A 25,804-nucleotide genomic window follows, 5' to 3' on the forward strand; every position below is an offset into this window, starting at 1 on the left:
GTTGCCATTAAAACCAATACAGTTCCCTTTACTACCATTAAAACCATTAGCAATTCTGTAATGGTATTGGTTTTTTTTTCAGCAGGGATTGCAGACCCAAATTAGAGTTAATATTATGCAATTATTTCACAACGTTCATTATAGGATACACTCAGAGAAAAGGACCTCGGGGACCTCAATGCTGGATACGGGCAGCATCCTTATGAAGTGTGCTCAGCACAAGCACATGTTCTTCTTCAGACAGTAAGAGGATTCTTTCACATTAAACTAAACATAGGCTACATTAAACCTGCAATTAATTATTTCCCCCAGCCAGGCGTTTCACTTTGGTGTTACTTACAGTAAATGTTGTTTTAAAATGTGATATAATAATGACCTCTCTAAGGTTTTAAAATGTGATATACTGTAATGACCTCTCTAAGGTTTTAAAATGTGATATACAGTAATGACCTCTCTAAGGTTTTAAAATGTGGTATAATGACCTCTCTAAGGTGACACTTAGTGAACTGTCCGCGACCGACAGGTGTCAGTAGAGAGCAGAGAACACAACACTAACAACCATCAATGGTGACGAAGAAGACAGAGTTGACTGCCCTTGTGAGCTGTTCAACACCATGAATAATAACCGCAATGTTTACACTTTTGAGGATTATAAATGCACGCCGGACCCCGTGTTCGCGGTGGAGAGGGAGTGCCTCGAGCCCTGTCCGGCGCCGGTAGTGGTGGACAACGGCTCCTTCCAGTGCCGCGCGGACTGGGCGAGCGTGGGTCCAGCGCGGTGCGATCCGCCGCGGCTCGTGTTCAGGGCAGCAGCGGCACGCGTCAGAGGGGCCGCGCGTAGTGATGCACACGTGGGGAACGACATCGCGAGCGTCGAGCCGCTGCGCTGGAGCCTCAAGAGCGCGTTTGACCGCGACGCGGTGGTGAACTTCGACATTCAGGAGCTCATCTTCGATTACATCTTCATGCACCTCGGAATAAACACACAGGTAATGATGTTTATCGGTGGAAAAGTTTTCAGTCAGTCTCTGTCCACACATTATTTGGAGAACATAGAAGCTTTTGATTAGGCAAACAATTTACTGTTTCACATGCGACTCGTTCCAGAATTGCGGGTACATTTCAAGTAGAGAATGAAAACAAAAATAGGATTTTTTTGTTAAACTTTTTTTATTTTCATAGAATGCTTTGAATTAAACATTTTCAATATTTGCTGATCTTAAACTTGTAAGCTTTAAAATATAAATTCTGAAAATCAATGTAGCCTACTAAAAGAAAAATATGTCAACTCGGTAATAGACGAATTGGGTCAAATACAGTTAACAAATGTAACACAATTTTAAAACCTCTCATCCCTAAGATAACTTTGGTCTTTTCGTCCATTAATGTAAGTATAAGATAGAGACTTTTTGTTTTGGAGTAAAAATGTCAACACATTTAACTGAAAAGTTGCCAAGAATGTGTGCATTTATTTCTAAACATGGTTTTATTAATTAAATCCTTTAAAAATCCTTTAAAACATGCAGTAAGAATACTAGTTATGCTAATACAGTTCTGATCAATTTGTTAACAATAAAACGCATATGATAATATATTTTTTTAAGTAAAACCTTAAACAAACAGAGTTGATATTGTAAGGAACCTAGCTATATGAAATATTAATAATCAATAATAACTTGTTATGATTAATTATGAATATTTGGGTCAGTTAATTGGATTAACTTGACATGGCTAAATTCATATTACAATCAATTAATCAGTTCGTCCAACGAACTCTTTTGATTATTAATTTATTCTAAGAAAAGGGTATCTTCCATAGCCACCGAAGAATAATTATTTCTTAGTATGTACAGCGTTTTGAGCCTGTAGCAAGAACAAAAACTGTAAAGGGACTTCGTATTGCAAGCAGATCAGAACCAAATACATAAAGTGCATAAGTTTTATTAACTAAATCATAAACATAAATAAACTAAACACACATAAATACAGAAATAGGTTAGTGATAGGATTAAATTGGAAACCGGAAAAGGGGACTATGAGAAGAACCATCAGAATTTCATTTTCACATTTCATTGAATTGAATACTTGCATTTGTAGTGGGAACAATTCTTGAAGTTGTTGAAAATTGGAGTCGTTGATGGTTCCGGCAGTGTCAAGTGGAGTTGGTTGAGAGATCTCTTTCTCCAGGACCGCATGGCTGGTTTGGTCAAGGCCTGGGACTCTGTTGAGGCCACGCCGAGCACCCAGGAGAAGTGAGGAAGTCGGAAGAGTGGGTGATTGGAGTCGTTGTTGGTTGGAGTCTTTGTTCCAAAACTCCTGAGATTGTCCTTGGTTCTTTGTGAGAGAGTCATCTCTCTCCTGCCTGAGCCCATATCTGGTTGGATCGAGGCCTGCTGGGCCCTGGGGCTAGTAATGTGACATTTGAACCGAGGCGTCGGAGGTTTGTGTTGTTCACGTGAAAATCACGTGACCAATGACAAACGAGGCCTCGGTTTGTGTGGATACGTCATCGGTTCGGTCTGAGTGTCGCTTTCGGATAAAGGGGGTTCGAAACTCGCGCCACCTTGTGGGTGTTATCAGGAGTAGTAGAAGCAGTTGTAGTAGTGTCAGAGAGTCAGAGAACTCTCATTGTCGTTATTGAGTCATATGTGTTAGGGCTGTATATTATTACATTATAGTCTATCAGGTTAGAATATAGAATATTGTTATTATTAATTATAGTAGCTATATTATAGTCTTATTATATTAATGAGATAAGATTATTTGGATTGCTTTGGATTTTTGGATCTGGACTGCTTTTTGTTTTGGATTCCCCTTTTGGATTTGTTTGCTTTTTGCGACTCTTCCTTTTTCCTGGTAATGGAGCCGGCAAGAAAGAGGAGATCCTCCCCTGTCTGGCCTCAACAGAAGCATCAGTATCCTCATTTATAGCAGCTGGCACTGGCATTTTTATGTTCCCCTACATCCTCTGTTTCTTGTGAAAGGATCTTTTCCAAGGCTGGAGAGGTTTTGTCCAAGAAGAGGAATTATCTAAACCCCAACACACTTGAAAAAATTCTGTTTCTCAATAAAAATCTATTGTAATCCTTCCTTCACCCACCCCAAACTGCAGTTTGCTCCTCTATATCCCCAGTCCCATAAGCACAACACTGCACTAAAACTAGTAACAGTTCACTGCACAAACCCCCCCGGAAACAATTCTTAACTTTTTTCCACCCCAGACTGTTCTGTTGCAGTTACACAGTCACTTTTGTTGTTCATACTGTCACTATCCAAACAATTTATGAATAATTAATTAACTGTGTGTGTGACAGTTGTCTCTGCACAAGTAAATTCAGACAGAGAAAGACAGGCTACATATTTTATACTCAGGCAATGGACAAATGTCTGCTCAGGTCTTTTTATTATTGTAAATGAAAGGTTACAGACATTAACAGTGAGAAGAAAATAAATAAATAAATGAAACAGAATGGGAATGGGAATGGGGGTGGGGGGTAACAGGGACATCATAAGTCTGCTCAGGTCATTGGTTCAGAATTAATTAATTTGTCTGCAATTTCTTTGCACAGTAGCTAGGTGTCACTAGTGAGCAATGCTGAATGAAGCTTTGAGTAATGAACCTTTGGGTGAAGCAATGGGCTGCGACGTCTCAGTGGTTCAGGAAGCCTCATTTTGCCATCACTACCTGGGTACCCCGTGGAGGGGGAGGGGGTTCCCCAGTATCACCAGAACAGTGTTGCGGCTGGATGAAAGAACTAAGAGAGGGAGGTCACATGTGGACTGTCTCTAATAAAGGTTGGAAAGGATCCACCCCCAAGGGTTGAACTCGACCAATAAGATCGGTGACATGTCTGAGAGGGAAAAGTGGCTCTTAGTTGATTTACGAGTCTTTGTCTCAGGCATGGTTATACCTTCATTAATGCTCAGATAGCTATAACACATCCACACTGCATTCTAGAAGAAGGTGATGTACATCAAAGTGTGAGTCATTAAATGAGGATTAATTAGGTAGGAGGCATTATACAGGTGAGGTTACATTGATCGTTAGTTGGTGGTATACCAGGGTACATACGATACATAATAGTCACACAGTCACATAATAGTCACAATAGTCATCATAGTTTTATGCATGCTCATTTATAGATCAGTTAGTCTATGATTAATGCAGCAAAGTCTGTTTTAAAGAGGGTTTCTGTGTTCCCATTGTATCTCTCTCGTGCATGTGGCCACATTCCTCGGAGGTCGTAAAATCTCCTTATCATGCCCTGTAACATGGCACCGTTTCTGCCCTTGTGTTCGTTCATTTGGGCTGTTAGTTTTGGAGTTTCATAAACCTTTGTATATAATGAATAATTAGTGTGTGTCTGAGAGGTCCATACCCTACAATATTAATAACAGAGTTGACCACCCATAATCAAAAGATTAAAAACGACAACATTTTCTGCCAGTGTAATAAGGTCCACTGAGTCGAGTTGCAGTGAGAACAGTGCAGCTTTATTCAAATAAATGTACAATAATGTAGGGGTGTGACGGTTATTATATAACCGTGAGACCGACGGTTAAAGACCGTCATCAGAACTCTATAACAGTCAAAACCGTGTTATTAAAATATTTTTTAATAAAAAAGACTCCGGGGGGAAATTGTATCAGCTGACGAGGGAAACGGATGCGGAGTTAGTGGTGCTTCGGACGCCGCTACTGCTGGAGATGATTCGGGAGAGGTCTGTGCACCACCCCATCCCAAGAAGAGACATCTTGGAGATCTCCTTAATAAACGGATGTCTGAAATCTCTGCCCCTTTACCGATCAGAGCGCGCGCTACACGGAGTTAACCCACTATCTCCACTAGGGCTGTGCTCAGAATAACGATACAACGATGCATTGTCAGGAACTCCTGACGATGCGCTTATCGATACAGTCGTGCTTTTGAATGTAGCCAATTCAGGGCTCGAATTGCGGCTTGGGATTGCGGGTATTGCGCATAATTTTAAGCATTCCCGCAGGTCTCCCACATATAATTTGGAAATTTCCGCAAACATTGATTCACTTTGTATTAGGTTGTAGGTTGTATTAGTAAATTAATCCACACAGATTATAAAATTAGATCAGTCATTTTAAAACTTACTGCAAAACGCAATTTCGCAAACAGCGCGAGTGTTCAGCGGTGCTGAGTCTTCTCTCTCTCGTCTCTCAAATGGGTTGTTAGAAGGCAAGCTCAAGCACTGCAGGCGACAATACTACACTCTCGCGTTTAGGAGTCGGGACATGATGGAATATTCACTTGCACAATTGGGCCAGCATTGCATTGTAACTAACGTTTATCATTTGCACGTCTTTTTAAGTCTTACCAGTTTAAACATTCAAGCGATTTTAAACTATTCAGTACGCGCGCGCTCTTTTCTCTGCGTGCTTAAATAGAGTAAAGCTGCAAAAACACGAATCAATGTTATTGACCAACACGATTCATTTTATTAATAGTGGGGACTAGTGTGATTGTTCTGTGGTCCCTGTTGCCTGATATATTTATTTAGTCATTTATTTATTTCATTCTTAAAAGGACATTAAGTAAGAATTACTCCCATCTAGCAGTGAAATTGTATTTTGCATTCAAACGAATTGTGCTCTCCAGCGCCTCGCGTTTTCAAATCCGTGTTGCATCTACGGTAGCTGTCATGTACCAAAAAGCTATGACAGGATGTCTTCTAACAGCACTTTGTCGAGTTTTCCTTCGGGTGAACAGGTTTGTTATTTCAAACAAACTTCAAATTGACGCAACGTACAAACGAATGTTACAGTATGAAGTAAAGAGTGTCAAAAACATGAACTATTGTAATTAGTAGTTATGCCTTGTTTACTCGTTATATTTTATAAGTATGTGCATTGTTAGAGATCATCATCAGATGATTCAACAGTAGGGAGAGGAAGAAGTAGAGGAAGAGGACAGGGAGGCAGTGGATCAGTGGGATCTAGGCGAGGAGGAGAGTGAGAGTCAATACAACGACGACAAAGATGCCCGGCAGCTACAAGAGCTACATACAGAATTTATGCCACTGTATTATTCAATGTTGAGGTCACAGTATAAATGATAAATATCAGAAAATATCAGATAACATAAAAATTGAAGTAGGCTTAGCTATGCAAACAATGCAAGAACAATCATATGCTCTATTAAAATATATTTGTATCGAATTTCTAGCTTACAAAAGTAAACTTACAAACTTTTTTAGCGCCTTCTCTACTTTACTCAATAGCTGCTATTCATCAAAGATCCTGTTTAACTTTTAACTCTAAATGTTCTTCTGTCTATAAAGTAAACAAACAAAGAAAACTTGTAATTAAGACTGTAAAATTGACTGACCAGTCGAGGAGAAAGCAGGACTTCAGTGTCTCTTTTGAATTCTTTCTCCTGCATTAGCTCTTTCCACCGGGAAAAAGCAATCCCGACATTCACTCGTGTTTTTTGTATCCTCCGGTCACATTTCCTTTTACGATAATTTTTGGTCTGTTTTGGCGAAGAGGATTTCTTATCCAGTGGCTCGGCATAGGTATGGTCCGCCATTAAAAATAAAAGTGACAAGCGCCTCTCGCTGCTCTGCTCCTCCGTTTCTGCTGCTTTCAGTCACGTCACGCTGGCTCTGAACGAAAACGCATTGGCGTACTTTTTGTCCCTCTCTGCTATTATAGTTTTTCAAGATGGCGGAACGACATGGAAGCCTCCGTGGACCTACCCGTCACATGTATAAATAGAATAAATTCTTCGTTTACGAGGATAAATCAGATAATTGGCAAGGGTATTTGTACACCATTGGGCACATATTTATGAATAAAAATATTGTATTTTAGATTATAAATTTACTAAAAAGTTACTTATAGGCTAGTCCCTTTAAGTTGGAGAAAGAAAAAGTTGAGTTCAAATGTTTTTCATTTGAGTCATCACTAGGTAGCCTGGCAAATAAGCCGAATACGGACCAAGTAGTTTATTTCTCAGACTGGAAGACTGTCATTGGAGCGGATGAAATGGGAGACAACAAACATTAAACAAACTTTAAAACATTTATTCAAATATATAGCTGCATCCCATGCAATTAGGGGATCTGCACAAAGGGGATCTAATTAAAAATTTAAAGAGAAATTTCAAAGAATGATATATTTTGTAATGAAATTATGGCTGATTGTCTAATGAACAGTATATATTTATTCCAAGTTATTTACCTGTGACAGACTGGTCTGCATAGATCTTCAGTCATTCCCGTACTAGTGGCCTGGTATGTTGTTCTTTCCTTTGTAGGGCAGAGGAATAGGTTATTACTTGCTATACTGTCTCTAAACACATAGAGTAGGGCTGCACGATATATCGTTTTAGCATCGATATCGCGATGTGCACATCCACGATAGTCACATCGCAGGATGTGCGATGTAAGTAGCCTCAAGCTGCGTTCACACTACACGCGACCAAGCGACACGATACCATTTATTTTCAATGGTGAGCGGGCGACTTCCGGCGACACGCGCGGTCGCGACCGTTGGCTGCCGGATGGGGCGTGTCTGGCGACGCAACAAAGTTGAGATCTGTTTAACTTTATGCAAATTAAGAGCGACTTTCGGAAGCGACAACCAATAGGAGTGGAGCGCGCAAGATCCTTCTCCACATCATTGGATGTCATTCATAAAGGCAACCAGTAGTGGGAACGCCCACTAGCGACCTCATCGCCAGCCACTGGCGACATGCAGTGACAAAGTCGCTTGTAGTGTGAACGGGGCTTTAGGGATCGTAGTTGATCCGTGATTCATGATCAGTACGGGCCAGCAGCTCCCCGGCCCGTAACGCTTGCCATTCGAGGATTAATTGCAAACTTTAACCATATAGTGAAAGTTTATCATTTGCATGTGTTTTTAAGTCCTGTCAGTTTAAACATCAAGCGTAAGAAGACTGGAACTTGCACGTTGTTTTCTGTGAGCCGGGCAGACACAAAGATCAGTGGTCTTTCTCTTATTTCTGAGCTTGAACGAACACGAGAATTCAAAATAAAGTCAGAATGCCCTTCCTGCATTGAACATTTTTTGGCGGCCGCCAAAGCGTATTTTTGTCCCGCCAAAGCCTTATTTGACCGGTGAGTGATAGATGACTGACTGCTGCGCTTGTTAAACTGAGAGAACGAGCAGAGAGAGAGAGCGCGCGCACTCTCATCGTTTTCAAACTGTCTTGCTCTCTCTCCCTCCCTCGCACATATTAATGAATAAGTTGACTGAATATCTTTGAGAATACACAATGGTAAAAGGTCGGAAGACCTAAGTTTCACGCGAAGCATTCGGATATATTTTTTTACTGAACTACCGCTGGTTGTAAATTGTGCTAGAAAAATCTTCAATTTGTCCCGCGAACCGCGTTTTCTTTTTAACACCTTGTTTCATTACATCTATCATTTAAGGAATCAGCTTTTTTGAACGTTTTCGTTGAATGAAAACATTTCGGTTTAATGACTCACTCAAAGTCAAAGACCGTTGGTGTAACAACTGCGCGCTGAGTGACAGTCTTTCCATGCGCAGAGACGCTGTTTAGTTTCGGTTACATTGGTTACATTGTTTTTGTGCATGCTGACCACATTATAACACGTATTTATATAGCTATAAATAAATAAATGGCGGTAAAACCGCACATCGCGCTATTGAGCCACTCAAAATTACCGCAAAGGTAATTCCTTCACCGCGACAGCCCTAGGTAGTAAATAGGGCTGGGTAAAAAATATAGATTTCTCGATTTTAATCGATTCCCATTTTTACGAACCGATATCGATTCTTAAATCCCAAGAATCGATTAGTCATCCTGTTTTCAGTTGATGAATGAATGGAACATTATAGCGCGCATCCCATCCAATAAACGCAATAAGCTTTGTGCTTTGTTACTATTGATATGAAACAAAGTCTCAGATTTCAAATTACGTCCATTTTCTTACGAAATTGAAAAACATAAATACCGTTTTGGCGCTGTGGCGTGAGATCGCTCTGGCGCAGCTCAAGAGAAGCAGCAGCGCCGAGCACACATAATCTTCTCTTCCGCCTTAATATTACCAGTTGCAGCGTGAAATAAACATGAATGAGCATCTGAAAGTGTGTTAAAAGATAGAGTATAACTTATCGAAATCCTTGTTGTCACATGGAATCGCTCAACCATTGTTTCAACCGAGGAAAGACTTCAGTGAAACAGCTTGTAAACAATGTCATGTAACGTCACATTTACCTCAGAAAAACCATATCCAGTGACCATGAACTCGTTAGTCAGCTAGAAAAATTAACTCTAGAGAGGAGCATTTTGCTAAATATATGCACCATATTACATATGCATTTTATGTTATTTTATAATTATTTTATGTTTTTCAATATTTAATGCATGTTTGAATAAATCTGGCAAGTTTTTATGACAGCCACCATTTAAATATTTATATTTCATATAACTTTATTATTAGAAAAATAAATAAAAGTGTAATTGTTTGTATACAAATCAGTAAATCTTTACCTTTAATATTAGGCTATAGTAGGCTAATGAAACAATTTTAATGATACAACTGACTCCCATAGTTTACAGCATTGGTTAAGAGATTTGTTTTCCTTGAGAAAATTTGCCATGTATTGTACCTGATATCCAAAATAATCAATATTGAATCGAAGCGAATCCTAATCGAAATCGAATCGAATTGCGAGCTTGTGAATCGAAATCGAATCGAATTGTGAAATTTGTGTCAATACCCAGCCCTAGTAGTAAAGCACATGTTTGTCCCCCCACATGAAGGATTCCTGTATGCAGAGTTAGCCAGCTGCTGAGAGTTTGGTTAAATAGTAATGCCATCTTCTAGGACTGCACACTATATATCGAAATATCGCAAATGTGTATATCGTGATATGCATATCGCAACAGCTTGCAATAACTGTGGTCATGAACAAAAGACAAAGAGAAAATCCCTCACTGTTCTTGGCTGAATAACTTTTGTAGCTTTAATAAGAATCAGAATATATTTAATAAATACAGTGAAAACTAAGCAGTGTTTTATTTTATATTTGATTATTCACGTTGTGTTGGTAAATAAACCTAATGTAGGCACAGTGAAACTGTGAAAGTGCTGTTCACTTTCAGAAGTTGACGGGATGTTTTCTTGTCAAAAAAAGAATGTGAAACCCGTATGTAGGTTATATAATTTTAAATGTATTTTAAAGATAATTTACATTTATTTTACACATTTTAAGCATTATCATATCACATTATTTAATGAGTTATCGCATTTTTCTTCAATATCGTGCAGCCCCATGACCTTCCCTCTGTGTGCTCAGGGTCACGTGGATCACCCGGTGGTGGTGACGGAGCCGGTCTGTAACCCGCTGCACTGCAGACAGATGATGTCCGAGCTGCTGTTCGAGGGCTATGGCGTGCCGCGGGTGGCGTACGGCGTGGACAGTCTCTTCAGTTTCTACTGTAACAGTGATGGAGCAGATCTGCCCTCTACAGGCCTGGTGGTGTCCTCAGGGCATCACTGCTCTCACGTGCTGCCCGTCATCAACGGCAGGTACCGCAACACAGCACTGTCTCTCTCTCGACTCTACTTTTGTTCTGTTTTTATAAGAAACCGTCTCGGCTTTCAAACTGTGTCAGTTTCATATGAAAATTCAAATAATAAATGTGGTTTTGGCGCTCTATAATGTGGCGTGACGGATCACTAGCTCCTCAGTTCAAGTGGCGTGTGAACCGATCATCTTTACGACTAGTTATAGCATGACATAAACATCGGAAAGCACTTGAAAGAAATAGTACAGTTTACTGAAATGTATCATGCCTCGTGTAACATTTGTTTGTATGCAGTTGAAATGTTTAGTGTTATTATATCTAAGTTAATAGCACTTCAATTTAATAGTTTGCGCTCATTTGTCATTTTTAGGGATGAATCGATATAAACATTTTGGCCGATACCGATAACCGAAATTTTTTTATATTTGAAAACCAATATATTGTCTGATAAATCTAAATCCAAATTTATGTACGTTTTGAGAGCCTGATTACAAAAACAATAGTCTCATCATTAAAATCCATTTCCAAACCACTCAATTATATATAATGTTCTCATTATGATTTTATGTAGCCGATATGACCGATTTTACGCTGCACATGTTGCATTTAACTGTATTTTCCGTTTTGAAGTGATCTAATAAAAACCATCATGTTGAACAGTGCGCATCTAAAGCGTCTCAGCTGAAGGAAATAATACATTATTTATTGGCTTTAATGTATCGACCAATTTATCAGGCTGATAACGATGACAATAAAATGAACATACAGTATATATCGGCTGAGACCGATATGCTGGCCGATATATCGTGCATCACTAGTAATTTTAATATTATAGTCATGTACCAACTAATAGGGTTCCCAGTAGGTATGGGCATTTTTCTAAAATATTGTATTCAAAAATTTGGGCTCATAAAAATCGAATATTTGTTTATTTAAATGATGTTTAATGAGAATGACGTTATTTTTTAAGTTTAATGTTTTTTTATGATTTCTGAACAAGCTTATGGTTAGGCAATATACACAACAAGCTTACGATGTATCTTTAGGTTTTCTTTTAGTTGAAAACATTAAACAATATGTGTAGGCCTAAACAAAATATAAAGAACAAAAGTATTTCAGCTCAAGCAGTGCAAACGGAAAAAACGCTAATAAAGCAGATTACGCAGTTAATAGCACAGAACGTACACTCGAGTCAGCATATGGTTATCATGTTTATGTTGTTTTACGGTCATGTTAAGAAAAACAATAGCCACATGCTCGAGCGAGAAAACGTTGCAGAGACACAGATAACTGTGTGATAAGCGAAGTTTATAACAGCACTTTGCATTTTCTGTTGTTATACCGGTCTCCCTCAACAAAACTTATGGGAAGCATACAGGTCCTTCTCAAAAAATTAGCATATTGTGATAAAGTTCATTATTTTCCATAATGTAATGATAAAAATTAAACTTTCATATATTTTAGATTCATTGCACACCAACTGAAATATTTCAGGTCTTTTATTGTTTTAATACTGATGATTTTGGCATACAGCTCATGTAAACCCAAAATTCCTATCTCAAAAAATTAGCATATTTCATCCGACCAATAAAAGAAGTGTTTTTAATTTTAAAAAAAAGAGTCAACCTTCAAATAATTATGTTCACTTATGCACACAATAGTCAATACTTGGTCGGGAATCCTTTTGCAGAAATGACTGCTTCAATGCGGTGTGGCATGGAGGCAATCAGCCTGTGGCACTGCTGAGGTGTTATGGAGGCCCAGGATGCTTCGATAGCGGCCTTAAGCTCATCCAGAGTGTTGGGTCTTGCGTCTCTCAAATTTCTCTTCACAATATCCCATAGATTCTCTATGGGGTTCAGGTCAGGAGAGTTGGCAGGCCAATTGAGCACAGTAATACCATGGTCAGTAAACCATTTACCAGTGGTTTTGGCACTGTGATCAGGTGCCAGGTCGTGCTGAAAAATGAAATCTTCATCTCCATAAAGCTTTTCAGCAGATGGAAGCATGAAGTGCACCAAAATCTCCTGATAGCTAGCTGCATTGACCCTGCCCTTGATAAAACACAGTGGACCAACACCAGCAGCTGACATGGCACCCCAGACCATCACTGACTGTGGGTACTTGACACTGGACTTCAGGCATTTTGGCATTTCCTTCTCCCCAGTCTTCCTCCAGACTCTGGCACCTTGATTTCCGAATGACATGCAAAACTGAGCAACAGTCCAGGGCTGCTTCTCTGTAGCCCAGGTCAGGCGCTTCTGCCGCTGTTTCTTGTTCAAAAGTGGCTTGACCTGGGGAATGCGGCACCTGTAGGCCATTTCCTGCACACGCCTGTGCACGGTGGCTCTGGATGTTTCTACTCCAGACTCAGTCCACTGCTTCCGCAGGTCCCCCAAGGTCTGGAATCGGTCCTTCTCCACAATCTTCCTCAGGGTCCCGTCACCTCTTCTCGTTGTGCAGCGTTTTTGCCACACTTTTTCCTTCCCACAGACTTCCCACTGAGGTGCCTTGATACAGCACTCTGGGAACAGCCTATTTGTTCAGAAATTTCTTTCTGTGTCTTACCCTCTTGCTTGAGGGTGTCAATGATGGCCTTCTGGACAGCAGTCAGGTCGGCAGTCTTACCCATGATTGCGGTTTTGAGTAATGAAACAGGCTGGGAGTTTTTAAAAGCCTCAGGAATCTTTTGCAGGTGTTTAGAGTTAATTAGTTGATTCAGATGATTAGGTTAATAGCTCGTTTAGAGACCCTTTTCATGATATGCTAATTTTTTGAGACAGGAATTTTGGGTTTTCATGAGCTGTATGCCAAAATCATCAGTATTAAAACAATAAAAGACCTGAAATATTTCAGTTGGTGTGCAATGAATTTAAAATATATGAAAGTTTAATTTGTATCATTACATTATGGAAAATAATGAACTTTATCACAATATGCTAATTTTTTGAGAAGGACCTGTATGTCTCAAAATCATTTTGCTATCAAATAAGTTATCTCGGCAGAGTTTAGCTATAACCCGAGCCGTGAATGTGAGATGGATAACAGGAGTGTGTGTGTGTTGAATCGCAGGCTGGACTCTGTGAACTGCAAGCGTGTGAATCTGGGAGGAGGTCAGGCCGCCTCGTATCTTCAGAGACTCCTGCAGCTGAAATACCCTGCGAACCAGCCCTCGCTCACACTGAGCCGCATGGAGGAGCTCCTGCACACACACAGCTACATCGCCCCGGACTACCAGCAGGGTGAGCACACACACACACACACACACACACGCACTCACATTGAGCCGCATAGAGGATCTCCTGCACACACACAGCTACATCGCCCCGGACTACCAGCAGGGTGAGCGCACACACACACACACACACACACACACACACACACACACACACACACTGAGCCGCATGGAGGAGCTCCTGCACACACACAGCTACATCGCCCCGGACTACCAGCAGGGTGAGCGCGCACACACACACACTCACACACACACTCACACTGAGCCGCATGGAGGAGCTTCTGCACACACACAGCTACATTGCCCCGGATTACCAGCAGGGTGAGCGCACACACACACACACACACACTCACACTGAGCCGCATGGAGGAGCTCCTGCACACACACAGCTACATCGCCCCGGACTACCAGCAGGGTGAGCACACACACAAACACACACACACACTCACACACACACACACACACACACACACACACACACACACACACACACACACACACACACACACACACACACACACACACACACACACACACACACACACACAACCTCTCACACTGAGCCGCATGGAGGAGCTCCTGCACACACACAGCTACATCGCCCCGGACTACCAGCAGGGTGAGCTCACACACACACACACACACACACACACACACACACACACACACACACACACACACACACACACACACACACACAACCTCTCACACTGAGCCGCATGGAGGAGCTCCTGCACACACACAGCTACATCGCCCCGGACTACCAGCAGGGTGAGCACACACAAACACACACACACACACACACACACACAAACACGTTACAGCACAGCTACATCGCCCCGGACTACCAGCAGGGTGAACACACACACACACGTTACAGCACAGCTACATTGAGTGTTGATTAAGTGAATTTGATTACTTGATTATTAATAAACAAACAAAAAGATTGTTGTAGAGATGCACGATTCGGGTTAAATTGAGAATCACGATTTCAAACAGATCACGAATCTGTACAGAGCAACAGACAACTAAACAAAATAACGTATTTACTAGAGGTTCTGATAAAATGTTTATTGCCGCAGTCAATTTTAAATATTTAATTAATCTAAATTATTTTAAAAACTCTGTTTGAATGAATGACTCAAATACTTTCATTACTGAATGATTCTGCATATTTGAACGAATCTCTTGAAGGAATGATTTAATGTCAAACACAATTTTAACAGTCACTTGTCGCCACCTACTGGTGTAACGATGTAATCAATATAATCCTTATTTGAAGCGTCAAGTTACTTTCAAAAAGTGATTTGCTCTATTTTGATCGCTTCCGCATGTTTAAATATAAACCTTTATCCCAGTGCTTCTGTGATGATAAGAATATTTGTAGCAGAAATAATGATACTGTGTTTTTGAAAAGACTGTTTGTGAAGCTGGTTTATACTTCTACATGACATAACTGCTCTCTCTGGGTCGTTGTCATTTATAAAACGGATAGTTCCGGTCCTTGATTCTGATTGGTTGAGCCACGTTCGAAGCCATTGTAAATGACACAACAAACACACACCTGTGACCGCATTACATCAGTATAGACCTTTCACACAATAACCGGAAATATGTAATCGTTGTGGAAGCGGAGTTCCTGTCAAGCATCAACACATCAGAAAAACACACCCGGGCAAGAGAAAATGGATCAGAGAGTCTAGAAAAAAATGAAACTTGTCATGGTCCAGTTGTTGATGATTTTGTAAAATGGCGTGGTGATGCTTGTCTGCAGCTGAATGTATCTAAGACCAAAGATATGACTATTGATTTCAGAACTGAAGCTCATTCTTCCCAGTATTCATTCATTAAGGGTGAGAAGGTGGAGTGTGTGGGAAGTTATAAATATGTAGGAACGATTATTGACAATAAACTGCGTTTTGACGTGAATACCAAAAAGAAATAAATAAATAAATAAATTTAAATAAATATTAAAATTAACTCCACGTCGTGCCTAATAACGCCCCTTAGCTGTTCTAGATTCACTGTAAATCACGGCTTCGCGGGGCGTATTGCTTTAATAGGAATGATTGGGTGTTTAATCGAGATCACGATCTTTTAACGATTAATCGTGCAGCTCCATTTCATTGAATCACTATTTTGGGCTTGAGTCAACCTCGAGTTTGTCTGCACTGCATTAATGCTTTCATAAACTGTGTGACAGAGCTGGATAACTGGCGCAGTCCTGTGTTTTACGAGCGGGAGGTCCACCGCGTGCAGCTGCCGTTTACAGGGAGAACAGCGGGTGTGTGTGTGAGCGCGGAGGAGAGGAGCGAGAGGAAAGCTCAACAGCTCCGGCGACTGCAGGAGATCAACAGCCGTCGCAGAGAAGAGAAGCTGCAGGAGGACCAGAAGCGGCTGGAGACACTGCTGTCGGTGCAGGTACACACGCACACACACACACACACACACGCGCACACTGACGGGGGCTCCAGAAGCATAAACACAGTAATGCCGAGTTCACACCGCATGACTTTACACAAGAAAGAATCGCAGACAACTTCTGTCTGGTCCACAAACTACGTTTCACAACCAAACACACGTGAGAAGTGATAAGGAAATATGCAAGATCACGGTGCGTGAGACCGCAGTTCTCGTGCGAGACTGAAAGTGTTATTTAAAATGATAGCCCGCAAGAAGATTGCGATCCAAATTGTCTGTGCGCTGATTTGCTGTGAAAAGGAGAAAAAGTAAAACAGTTTGTGGAGTGGTTGGGGACACTAGGGCTGGGGCGGTATGGATTTTTCTAACCGCGGTTGAAAAGCAAGAAATTCCCGCGGTATAGCGGTAAACCGCTTTAAATACACCAACATGTCTTAATTAAAAAAATTATATTCCATATTTGTTTACATGATATAATATAATTTAATTTTTTTGTTTAATCTATGTTGATTATATGAAAAGTGAACAGCATGAGTAAGATAGGATCATAAGATGGGTCAGACATGATTTAGAACACTTTATTAATTTTGTTTTATAGAAACCCTTTCTTTAAATTGAATTTCGTTTTGTATAAATTGTATCTTAATTTCAATCACTGTTTCATTAACCAATTGCCTGGAATTAATAAATAAGAAGCAAATATAGCAGACAAATAATCAGGACGTGGAGGCGGGCGCGTTCTCTTGCGTGTGAACTGGAGCTCGTCTCATAAATGAATCGAAACTCAGTGTATAGGATACTTGCCTCACAGACATTAAAAATAAATAGAAAGCTTGAAATGTCTACTTTTAAACAAAATTCAAAATGAAATGATGCAATTTTAGTCTACAGTCAGGTAAGGTCAGGTTTGCCGATGTATGTGTATTTAGGCTATTTATTTATTTATTTTTGTGCCTGTGCGCCGATCAGAATTCTGGGGATACAACATTAGGCTATACAAGGGACTTTAGCCTTTAAATATCTTTGCTGCATTGGATCAGTTTCCTTTCTACTTTCTCCCCTTTCTAGAACAGCCAAGAGCTTAGCCCCGCGGCAGCAGCGCCTTGCATCGCCCATAGACCTTAAAACAGTCAGCGGCGGGCGGTTGCGGTTTTGAAAATTGGACATACATGTTGGTGCGGATGGATGACGGACGGATGATGAGTTTTGTGATGCGGTTGCGGATGAAATAATAGCCCATCCGCGCATCTCTAATACGAATGTAATGTTATTATGTGTCATTGAACATTGCGCTCCCCAACTCGCGAAAGGTCGGATTTGCTCCATCTTTTGATAAGTTTTGTTTAGAAAACCTTGAATCCACGTAAGACACAATGTCATTATACATAATCCATGTCATTAGAATCAATGAATCCATATAATTAGACACAACGTGCACACATGTGCAGACCAATGTTTGTTTTGCGGTGATGACGGTGACGAGCTCAGACCCACTGTTGGAGTCACGTGACCGCGGTAATGCGGTTAACCGTCCCAGCCCTAGGGGAGACGAGAGCAAGGAGTGTGTTTCTGCAAAGAGATTTGGGGGTAAATTAATAATTTTGTAATGTGCTGCTGGTCAAGCAAATGTTTGTGCTGTTTCTGTTTGATATAATTGTAAATATATCTATTGAAATACTGATATTGTAGTCTATAACTCCTGTATCTTGCTCTCATTGGCTGTCGGTCAACGCTGATGTAGTTTTCAGTCAGAACACATTCACACCACAGGATTGTGAATAGATATTTTGCATGTCAAATATCTCACGATTCTCTCAGATCTCGTCTTTGAGAATACACACTGCGTGATTGTCACTCGCGTGAACGAGCACCGATTTGCCTGTGATTTCAGGCATTTGTTGACGATCTCGCAAAACCTGTCGTCGAGTGAAAATCAGGGCTAATATTGTGTAGTGTGAACTCGGCATAAGTGTCCTGTTTCCGTCTGGAGCTGCACACACTCACGCTCACACTCACTGACTGTGCCGTTGCCATCAGGAGCTACACGCACACGCACACACACACACACACACACACACTGACTGTGCCGTTGCCATCAGGAGCTACACGCACACACACATACACACACATACACACACACACACACACACACACACACACACACACACACACACACACACACACACACCCTGACTGTGCTGTGCCGTCAGGAGCTGCTGGAGGACGGGTCTCTGGAACTGTTTCACACACACACACACACACACACACACACACACACACACACACACACACACTGACTGTGCTGTGCCGTCAGGAGCTGCTGGAGGACGGGTCTCTGGAACTGTTTCACACACACACACACACACACACACACACACACACACACACACACCCTGACTGTGCTGTGCCGTCAGGAGCTGCTGGAGGACGGGTCTCTGGAACTGTTTCACAGGAGTCTGGTGGAGCTCAACATGGACTCGGCCGAGGAGCTTCAGTCCTACATCCAGAAGCTCAGCATGAGTGTGGAGCAGCAGCGGCTCATGAAGCCCGAGGTGTGTTCATGATGAGTGAGTGAATGTAGATGAATATCAGTCATGTGACCTCTTACCTCATCCGCTCTTTTTCCAGTTGACTGCCACCATCTTGAGTACCTACCGAGTACTGTCTATGGTACTGAAAAACATTAGCTAGCTGCTAGCTAGCTTGCTACGATTTACAGCTTCGTACGGATACAGTAAATGGCTAGGAAATACAATATTTCGCACCTCGACTGCCATGAAAGAAATGCTACTTTGGGTTAGGGTCTGATCCCTACGTGATCCCGGATGCATACTTCCAGCCTCTGTCCGCTGCTACCGAACTTCCAATCCTGGCTAACAATGATATATATATATATATATATATATATATACACTCACCTAAAGGATTATTAGGAACACCTGTTCAATTTCTCATTAATGCATTATTAGATGTAGCTACTGCCATGATGCATAAATGCTGTATTTTTATTTTTAAATTATCTGTAATAAGTATTATATGAGCTTTCTTTTGACTTTTGAGTGTGACCGTAACTATTGGAATCATTTAGAAAAGAATTTAATGCATTGTTTAAAGCGGTCGTGACATGAGGAATCAATATCTTGCACCAAAACCAGTGTTTCTTGCAGAATGACGGCGGAAAATAATCATGTTTTTTTTTTTTTCTGTGCAAAAAAATGTAACATACAAAAGCATCAAATAAAATGATTAAGGAATTATAACGGCATGCCATGACCCCTTGTAAAGATGATCTGGTCTTCTGTGCTTGAACAGTCGAGTCAGACGGCAGAGGTGGAGCCGCCCGCTGATGAAGGGAACGAGATAGACACAGATTTAAACGAGGAGAACGAGGAGCCCTGCAAAACTACCAGTGCCAACCAGGTAATCTTGGAGGAACACCAATCAATGTCTTACAGTGTCCTCGTTACATATGTTACATGTGCTTACCATAGTAATAACTGTAAATTATGCATAATTACATGCAACAAATCCTATTCCTTCCCTAACCTTATTGTAAGTACATGTAGTTGCTTAATATTACTCAGCACTTAAATATATAATTACACTGTAACAATGACACCTTTAAATAAAGTGTAACCGACATATTTTACAGTCTACTCTTACTATTCATGAACACAGCCAGATTTGTTCATTGCACTTGTGTGCTTGTGTCCTCTGGTCTTGATTTGACTCTTTATGTTGTCTGAAAGCCGCTGTTCAACATGGCGGAGTATCATCAGCTGTTTGTGGGCACGGAGCGGCTGCGTGTGCCGGAGATCCTGTTCCAGCCGTCGCTGATCGGAGAGGAGCAGATGGGCCTGACGGAGACACTGCAGTTCGTTCTGGAGCAGTGAGTGATCACATAAACAGCTAACACTTTATTTTTGTATTACGATCTACTCCCAGTCTAGGGTTGGGAGAGGGTAACAAACTTAAATTTAAAAAAAGAACGTAAACGTGGAGAGTTCCCTTCAGTCCTCTGTCCCAGAAATGTGAGCCAACACTTAATGCAAAAAGTAAAATGATTTATTGTATTTAAACAAAGAAACTGGGGGTATTCAGTCTTCAGGAGCAAGGTTATTATAGTTTTGCTTTTTTAAATTAGTTTTTTTTTTAATATCGTTTTCATATTTGCTTTATATTTCAGTTTAGTTTTAGTTAATTTTATTAATGGTTTTGTTAGTTTTAGTTTAGTTTTTATTTTGCAAACACATTTTTATTTAGTTTTTATTTTATTTAGTTTCAGTTTTAGTTTTAGTAATTATAGTTTAGCAGAGCAAACAGAACACTTCCAATGTAGACCAAAGCGAGACGCTTAATTTCAGCAAAGTTTAATGTTTGCCCAGATTACAGTTAACTCTTGTGCAGACATCTTAATAAGAAAAATAAAATAATGGTTTGAGATTGAACAAAGCACCAAATAAATGGAACTTAAAAGTATACAAGAAAAACATATGAAAAATTCAGACAAACTAACATATTAAAGATGAAATCTTGTTAAACATGCCTAGTTTACTTTATTTCAGCTGTAAATGTAGCAGAGTGACCACTGGTACATAAAAAAAACCCAGCTCAATTCATCTGACTACACCCAACACAACCAGCTGTGTAGCCAGTGTGATTAAATAATGAAGTATCTATGCAATGTGTGAGTGTGTGCATGTTTTTCTATCCTGGTGGGGACTTAAACCTGAATACACACAGACTCATGGGGACTCGTGTCACTGTGGAGACCTAAATTGAGGTACACAAGGCTATAAATCATACAAAATTAGCTTTTTTGTAAATGTAAAAATGCAGAAAGTTGTGTGATGGGTAGGTTTAGGGGTCAGTTTAGTGTAAGAAGACAGAATAGTTTGTGCAGTATAAAAACCATTACGTCTATGAAGAGTCCCCACAAAGATAGTGCACCAGTGTGTGTGTGTGTGTGTGTGTCCTGGTATTCCATACATTGCGGGGAAATGTCTCCACGTGGATATTATTAGCAGTAAATGTTTTATAAAAACAAAGATAATAACAGCACCTTTCAGCCTGTCAATCTCCATGCAAACATGACATCTCAAACATAGTAGCCTAGAACATTAAAGGTTTTTTGTGCTTGGCGAACTTGTTTTGCTGTCGCACCCGCGTCTCGCAAATGAAACGGCACTCTAAAAATGCTGCGCTCAAGTTAAAAGAAGTCCAACTTGCCTCTTATTACCTTGTGTTATTTCCCATTCCACTGCAACAGATGCATCCTTTATGAACAGCCGCTCAGCACTAGCCATGTGTTCTACGTTACGGTCCTTTATTGAGCGCGTCACAGGAAAGCGGTTAATCGCCTCAGCAACTTCACGCGTATGAAGCGCCATATATCAGTCATTTCCTTAAACAGCCACAGGTCAGATTTTCCGCCAAAGTAAAGAGCTTAATAACGAAAACTATAATTTATTTTTGCTAATTATTATTTTATTTCAGTTAGTTTTTCAGTAACTGTTGTTAGTTTCGTTTAGTTTTAGTTTTTCATTCATTATGAATTTTTAATTTTATTTCAGTTTACGAAAATGTTTTTTGACCAATAGTTTTAGTCTTAGTTTCAGTTTTCGTTTACGAAAATAACCTTGTTCAGGAGAAGGTCACCAAAACAACAAACAAAAGAGACTTACTATTGGAAGGAGAACTAAATAACCTACACAGGTAAAAGAAAATAAAGAAACAACATATACTTCCCTCCACTCCCTGACTATCCGAAAAACAGGGATTTACGTATTATAAAATAAAAAGGTGACTCAATCTCCCTACCGCTCCCCTTAACAGGTAAAAGTAAATATATATGTATAGGATTTTAGATACAATACCTTTTAATTACCGTAACAAAGTAACAAAGAAAAATTTGAAATAAAAAGTCATTACCTGATAGCAAAGCTATATGCTATGTAACACCTAAGCACGCACACACAAACGGTGGATTACAATACACCAGGTCAACACACCAGTTTCTCACTTAGTTACTACTACAACAACACAAGTCCTGGTGCAGGGGAGAAGTGAACCTCCACAAGCAGTGTTCACTCTGCTCTCTTATAGCGTAGCTGTGTAACACTCCTTACGAGCGTCAGGTGTGGCTAATTAACTGTAAGGCAAGCAGAGTGAGGGAGAGACAGACAGAGCACACATTAAAAACTATCACATTTAACCAAGTAAAATATATAATCAAAAAAAAACTTTACATAATATGTCCTGAGGACGTAACACACGTTACATGTAATAACAGTGATTCATACAAATTAGTAGGGCTGTAGCGATAGGTGATATGGAAGCAAAGTCGCGACACTCAGATCCACGAACCTGTGTTGGTGTGTGAGAAGGCAGAATCACGACACACACCTTCACACTCCCAGAGTTATGCTTCCTGTCCAGATCCACTCCTACCACATCTTTAAATTACTATTAGTATTGTTTGAAGTTAACATAATAAAATACGTAGACCTACACCACAAAACTAGTTGAGGATAAATTCTTTAATTTTACCTGTAACGGCCGTTTCACACTGCAAGCGTCAGCTGCGCGTGAGCAGCGCGATTTTGTCCGGCGTGCATGTTAATCACTGAGTGCGTTCACAACGGGAGCAGCAGTGAAGCACGGGTTTCGGCGCCAAGTCTATTTTCAAAAGTGAAAGCACGCTTTTGATGTACGAAATAAATATGATTTCACACAAAAAGTGCCCAAAAATGCACAGAATAAACATCTAGTGAGTTTTAACAAGAACTGGAGTAGGCAAACAAAAGAAAATGAAGACTCACAAATATTTATAGAAGATTTACCTGTAGGTTTTCCAAATGTTATGAAATAAATAAAAAAACATTTGATTCAAAATCTCTCGTTTTTTTTCCTCTCTTCTAACAACCCAACAACCCTTGAAATACTCGCGGTTTGCATTCAATTGTGGGTCAAAAAACGTGATAGGAACCGAATCGTGGGTTTTGTGTATCGTTAGAGCCCTTATATTTACATGTAACTAATTCTAACCAGTAAGCACATGTTAATTAGCATTACTCAGTTCCTAAATGTTTAATTATACCGTAACAAGGACAGCTTAAAATAAAGTGTAACGAATAAGCCCTTGAAATTAAATATCAGTGTATTTCGACTTGGGCAGATAAATGTGTCTCAGCTAAACTGATTAAAACATGGTCTATTATTCACACGCTATATGCACTCGTCAGGATTAAAGTGAAATTGAAGAATGTGACATAATTTCAAACAAAATCCGGCCAAACAATGCTTGTTTGGAGTTTGTTTCCGGAAAAGTTGTCTCCGGCTGGTAAACGCCTTCGAACCATTGGTCTGAGGTGATGATGTAATTGGCTCTGTGGCTCCGCCCTCTTCATCTTCTCCGGTTTGTTTATTCTGGTTAGTCTCTCGAGGTCAGACGCGAGTCAAAACATGAACTAACATTTCCACATCACTGTGATCAATGCTTTCTGAACGGCTGTTTTCTCACCGCTCTTATTTTTGTTGAGTGCATTTTCTTGCTGCACGCTCAATTTTCTTAATGGAGAGGAAAGTGTGCAGCAGATTTACATATACATGAATATGAATAATAAATCTCGGTTGTGAAAATGTGTCTTTAATTACACATTGTCATTAACAGTGGGTCAGTAAATAATGCAAGTCTCTCGAATCTATATATATCACTGTAAAGGTTTTCAGTTCAGTTTAAACCGGACCTAAGTGAAACATTTAAAGTTCAGTGATGGAGTTAGTTGTGAGCTCTGTAATTCAAGGTCATTGTTGTTTGGGGAATCATTAAAAAGGTGTGTGTGTGTGTGTGTGTGTGTGTGTGTGTGTGTGTGTGTGTGTGTGTGTGTGTGTGTGTGTGTGTGTGTGTGTGTGTGTGTGTGTGTGTAGGTACCCTCCGGAACAGCAGGAGGCGCTGGTGAAGAATGTGTTTTTGACTGGAGGAAACCTGCAGTATCCCGGACTGAAAGAAAGAGTGCAGAGAGACCTTCTCGCCATCAGACCCTTCCAGTCACACTTTCAGGTCTGAATATCAGTCTCAACTGCTTGAATCATCCTACACGTGATCCAAACAAGTGTATAACATAACATTGGGTCATGGAAATGTGAGGTAAATGAAGTCATTGTGGAATATTTAATAATAAGGCCCTTTTCCACCAAAGTCGGATATTTTGGGACATCGTTTATCATGAAGAAAGATTAAATAGAAACAGTGGATGCAGATTTACATATCAGAGCATTTGATGGAACTAATGCAATGAAAATGGCTTTGAAAACCAAAAAATAACTATGTACATAGTGAAGATTATGTTCATGAACCCATTAAACTACAGACACGTGTGTCGTGGCTGTGTGGAAAATCACTCTCGAAGTCTTGGGTTTTGATGCCACAGAATAGGCTTTATTATCAGAGATATAAAGATGAGTTGATATGCAGAGCAACTATAGAGTCTGACTTTGCATCTGCTTATACACATATGGTCTACCCAAAGGCCTGGTCAGTGCATAAAATGGATATATTTTCATTGATTGTACCTGATTAATTTATATTCTGATTAATAAAGATGTTCCACATCTGTGATTAGCGAGTTGCTGCATAAACAAAAAAATGTAAAATAGTTTATTTGCGGTCTGCATTACATTGTGCCTGTGGTTTAGATCCAGGATGACATAAGATAAATATTCCATAGACTCGTTGTATTGCTGGGGTCCTTCTGAAGTGTGTGCAGAAAGATGAGCTCGTGACAGAGGGGACGTGTCTGTCTGTATCCACTCTCTGTTCTTGATGCAGCTCTCCACTCATATCCTCATATAGAGGTGAAGTTTACCACATCCATCAAGAGTGGCCCATTGGCTGTGGTTTTTCTTTCTTGCATTGCGTTTGGTGTGAAAGAACCTTTATTCACAATTCTTAAAGCTGTCCATTAACCAGCCTTGAGGAAGTTTAATATTTATGTTTTAATGCAATAAAATGTTTTTTTTTATTTTTCAAAAGTTCCATAAACTTCTACTTTCGGCGTGACTAATGTAAAAGCATCTGGCACACTTTCCCCCAGAATTACCACTTTAATTGTTTAATAATTAATAGCTAATTTTTAACAAAACAAAAAGTAACATGAGTTTTGGAAATTGATCAACTTTTAAAAATTTGACATAATTCACTTGTATGTATTTGTCTGTCAGGTGTCTCTGGCGCGGCGGCCGGCTCTGGACGCTTGGTTCGGGGCTCGTGATTGGGCGCTCAGGAACCCTGCTGAAGATCAGGGCTGGATCAGCCGGCAGGATTATGAGGAGAATGGAGGGGAATATCTGAGAGAACACTGTGCTTCAAACACCTTCATACCCATGAAACTCAATAAACCCACATCAGCCGCCAAACACACACTCATGGGAAAACTGGCGACGGACACAAGCCTTCCGGACACCATCAGCAATGACAACGACATCTCCCTGTCTTAGTGACGCATGGAGGTCTGGACAACATTTTTAAACATCAGTTTGGTCTGTTTGTACAGTTGAGATGTATATTTGATAAAATAATACTAGTGACCAAA

The 25,804-nt window shown here is 40.2% G+C and overlaps 1 protein-coding gene across 1 annotated transcript; it reads left to right on the forward strand.

Moving 5' to 3' along the window:
- The first annotated feature begins 533 nt into the window (after positions 1-533).
- Positions 534-25,804, forward strand: actr5 (actin related protein 5). Its single transcript, XM_077238540.1, has 9 exons — positions 534-989; positions 10,324-10,556; positions 13,628-13,797; positions 15,994-16,211; positions 18,626-18,763; positions 19,524-19,631; positions 19,961-20,100; positions 24,141-24,273; positions 25,434-25,804. The coding sequence occupies exons 1-9, from the start codon at positions 615-617 to the stop codon at positions 25,707-25,709; spliced, it is 1,791 nt and encodes a 596-aa protein (XP_077094655.1). The 5' UTR covers positions 534-614; the 3' UTR covers positions 25,710-25,804.

The sequence above is a fragment of the Siphateles boraxobius genome, unplaced genomic scaffold (assembly GCF_051911475.1).
Source record: "Siphateles boraxobius isolate OS27281-9 unplaced genomic scaffold, OSU_SipBor_1 100, whole genome shotgun sequence".
NCBI classification, from domain to species: Eukaryota; Metazoa; Chordata; class Actinopteri; order Cypriniformes; family Leuciscidae; genus Siphateles; species Siphateles boraxobius.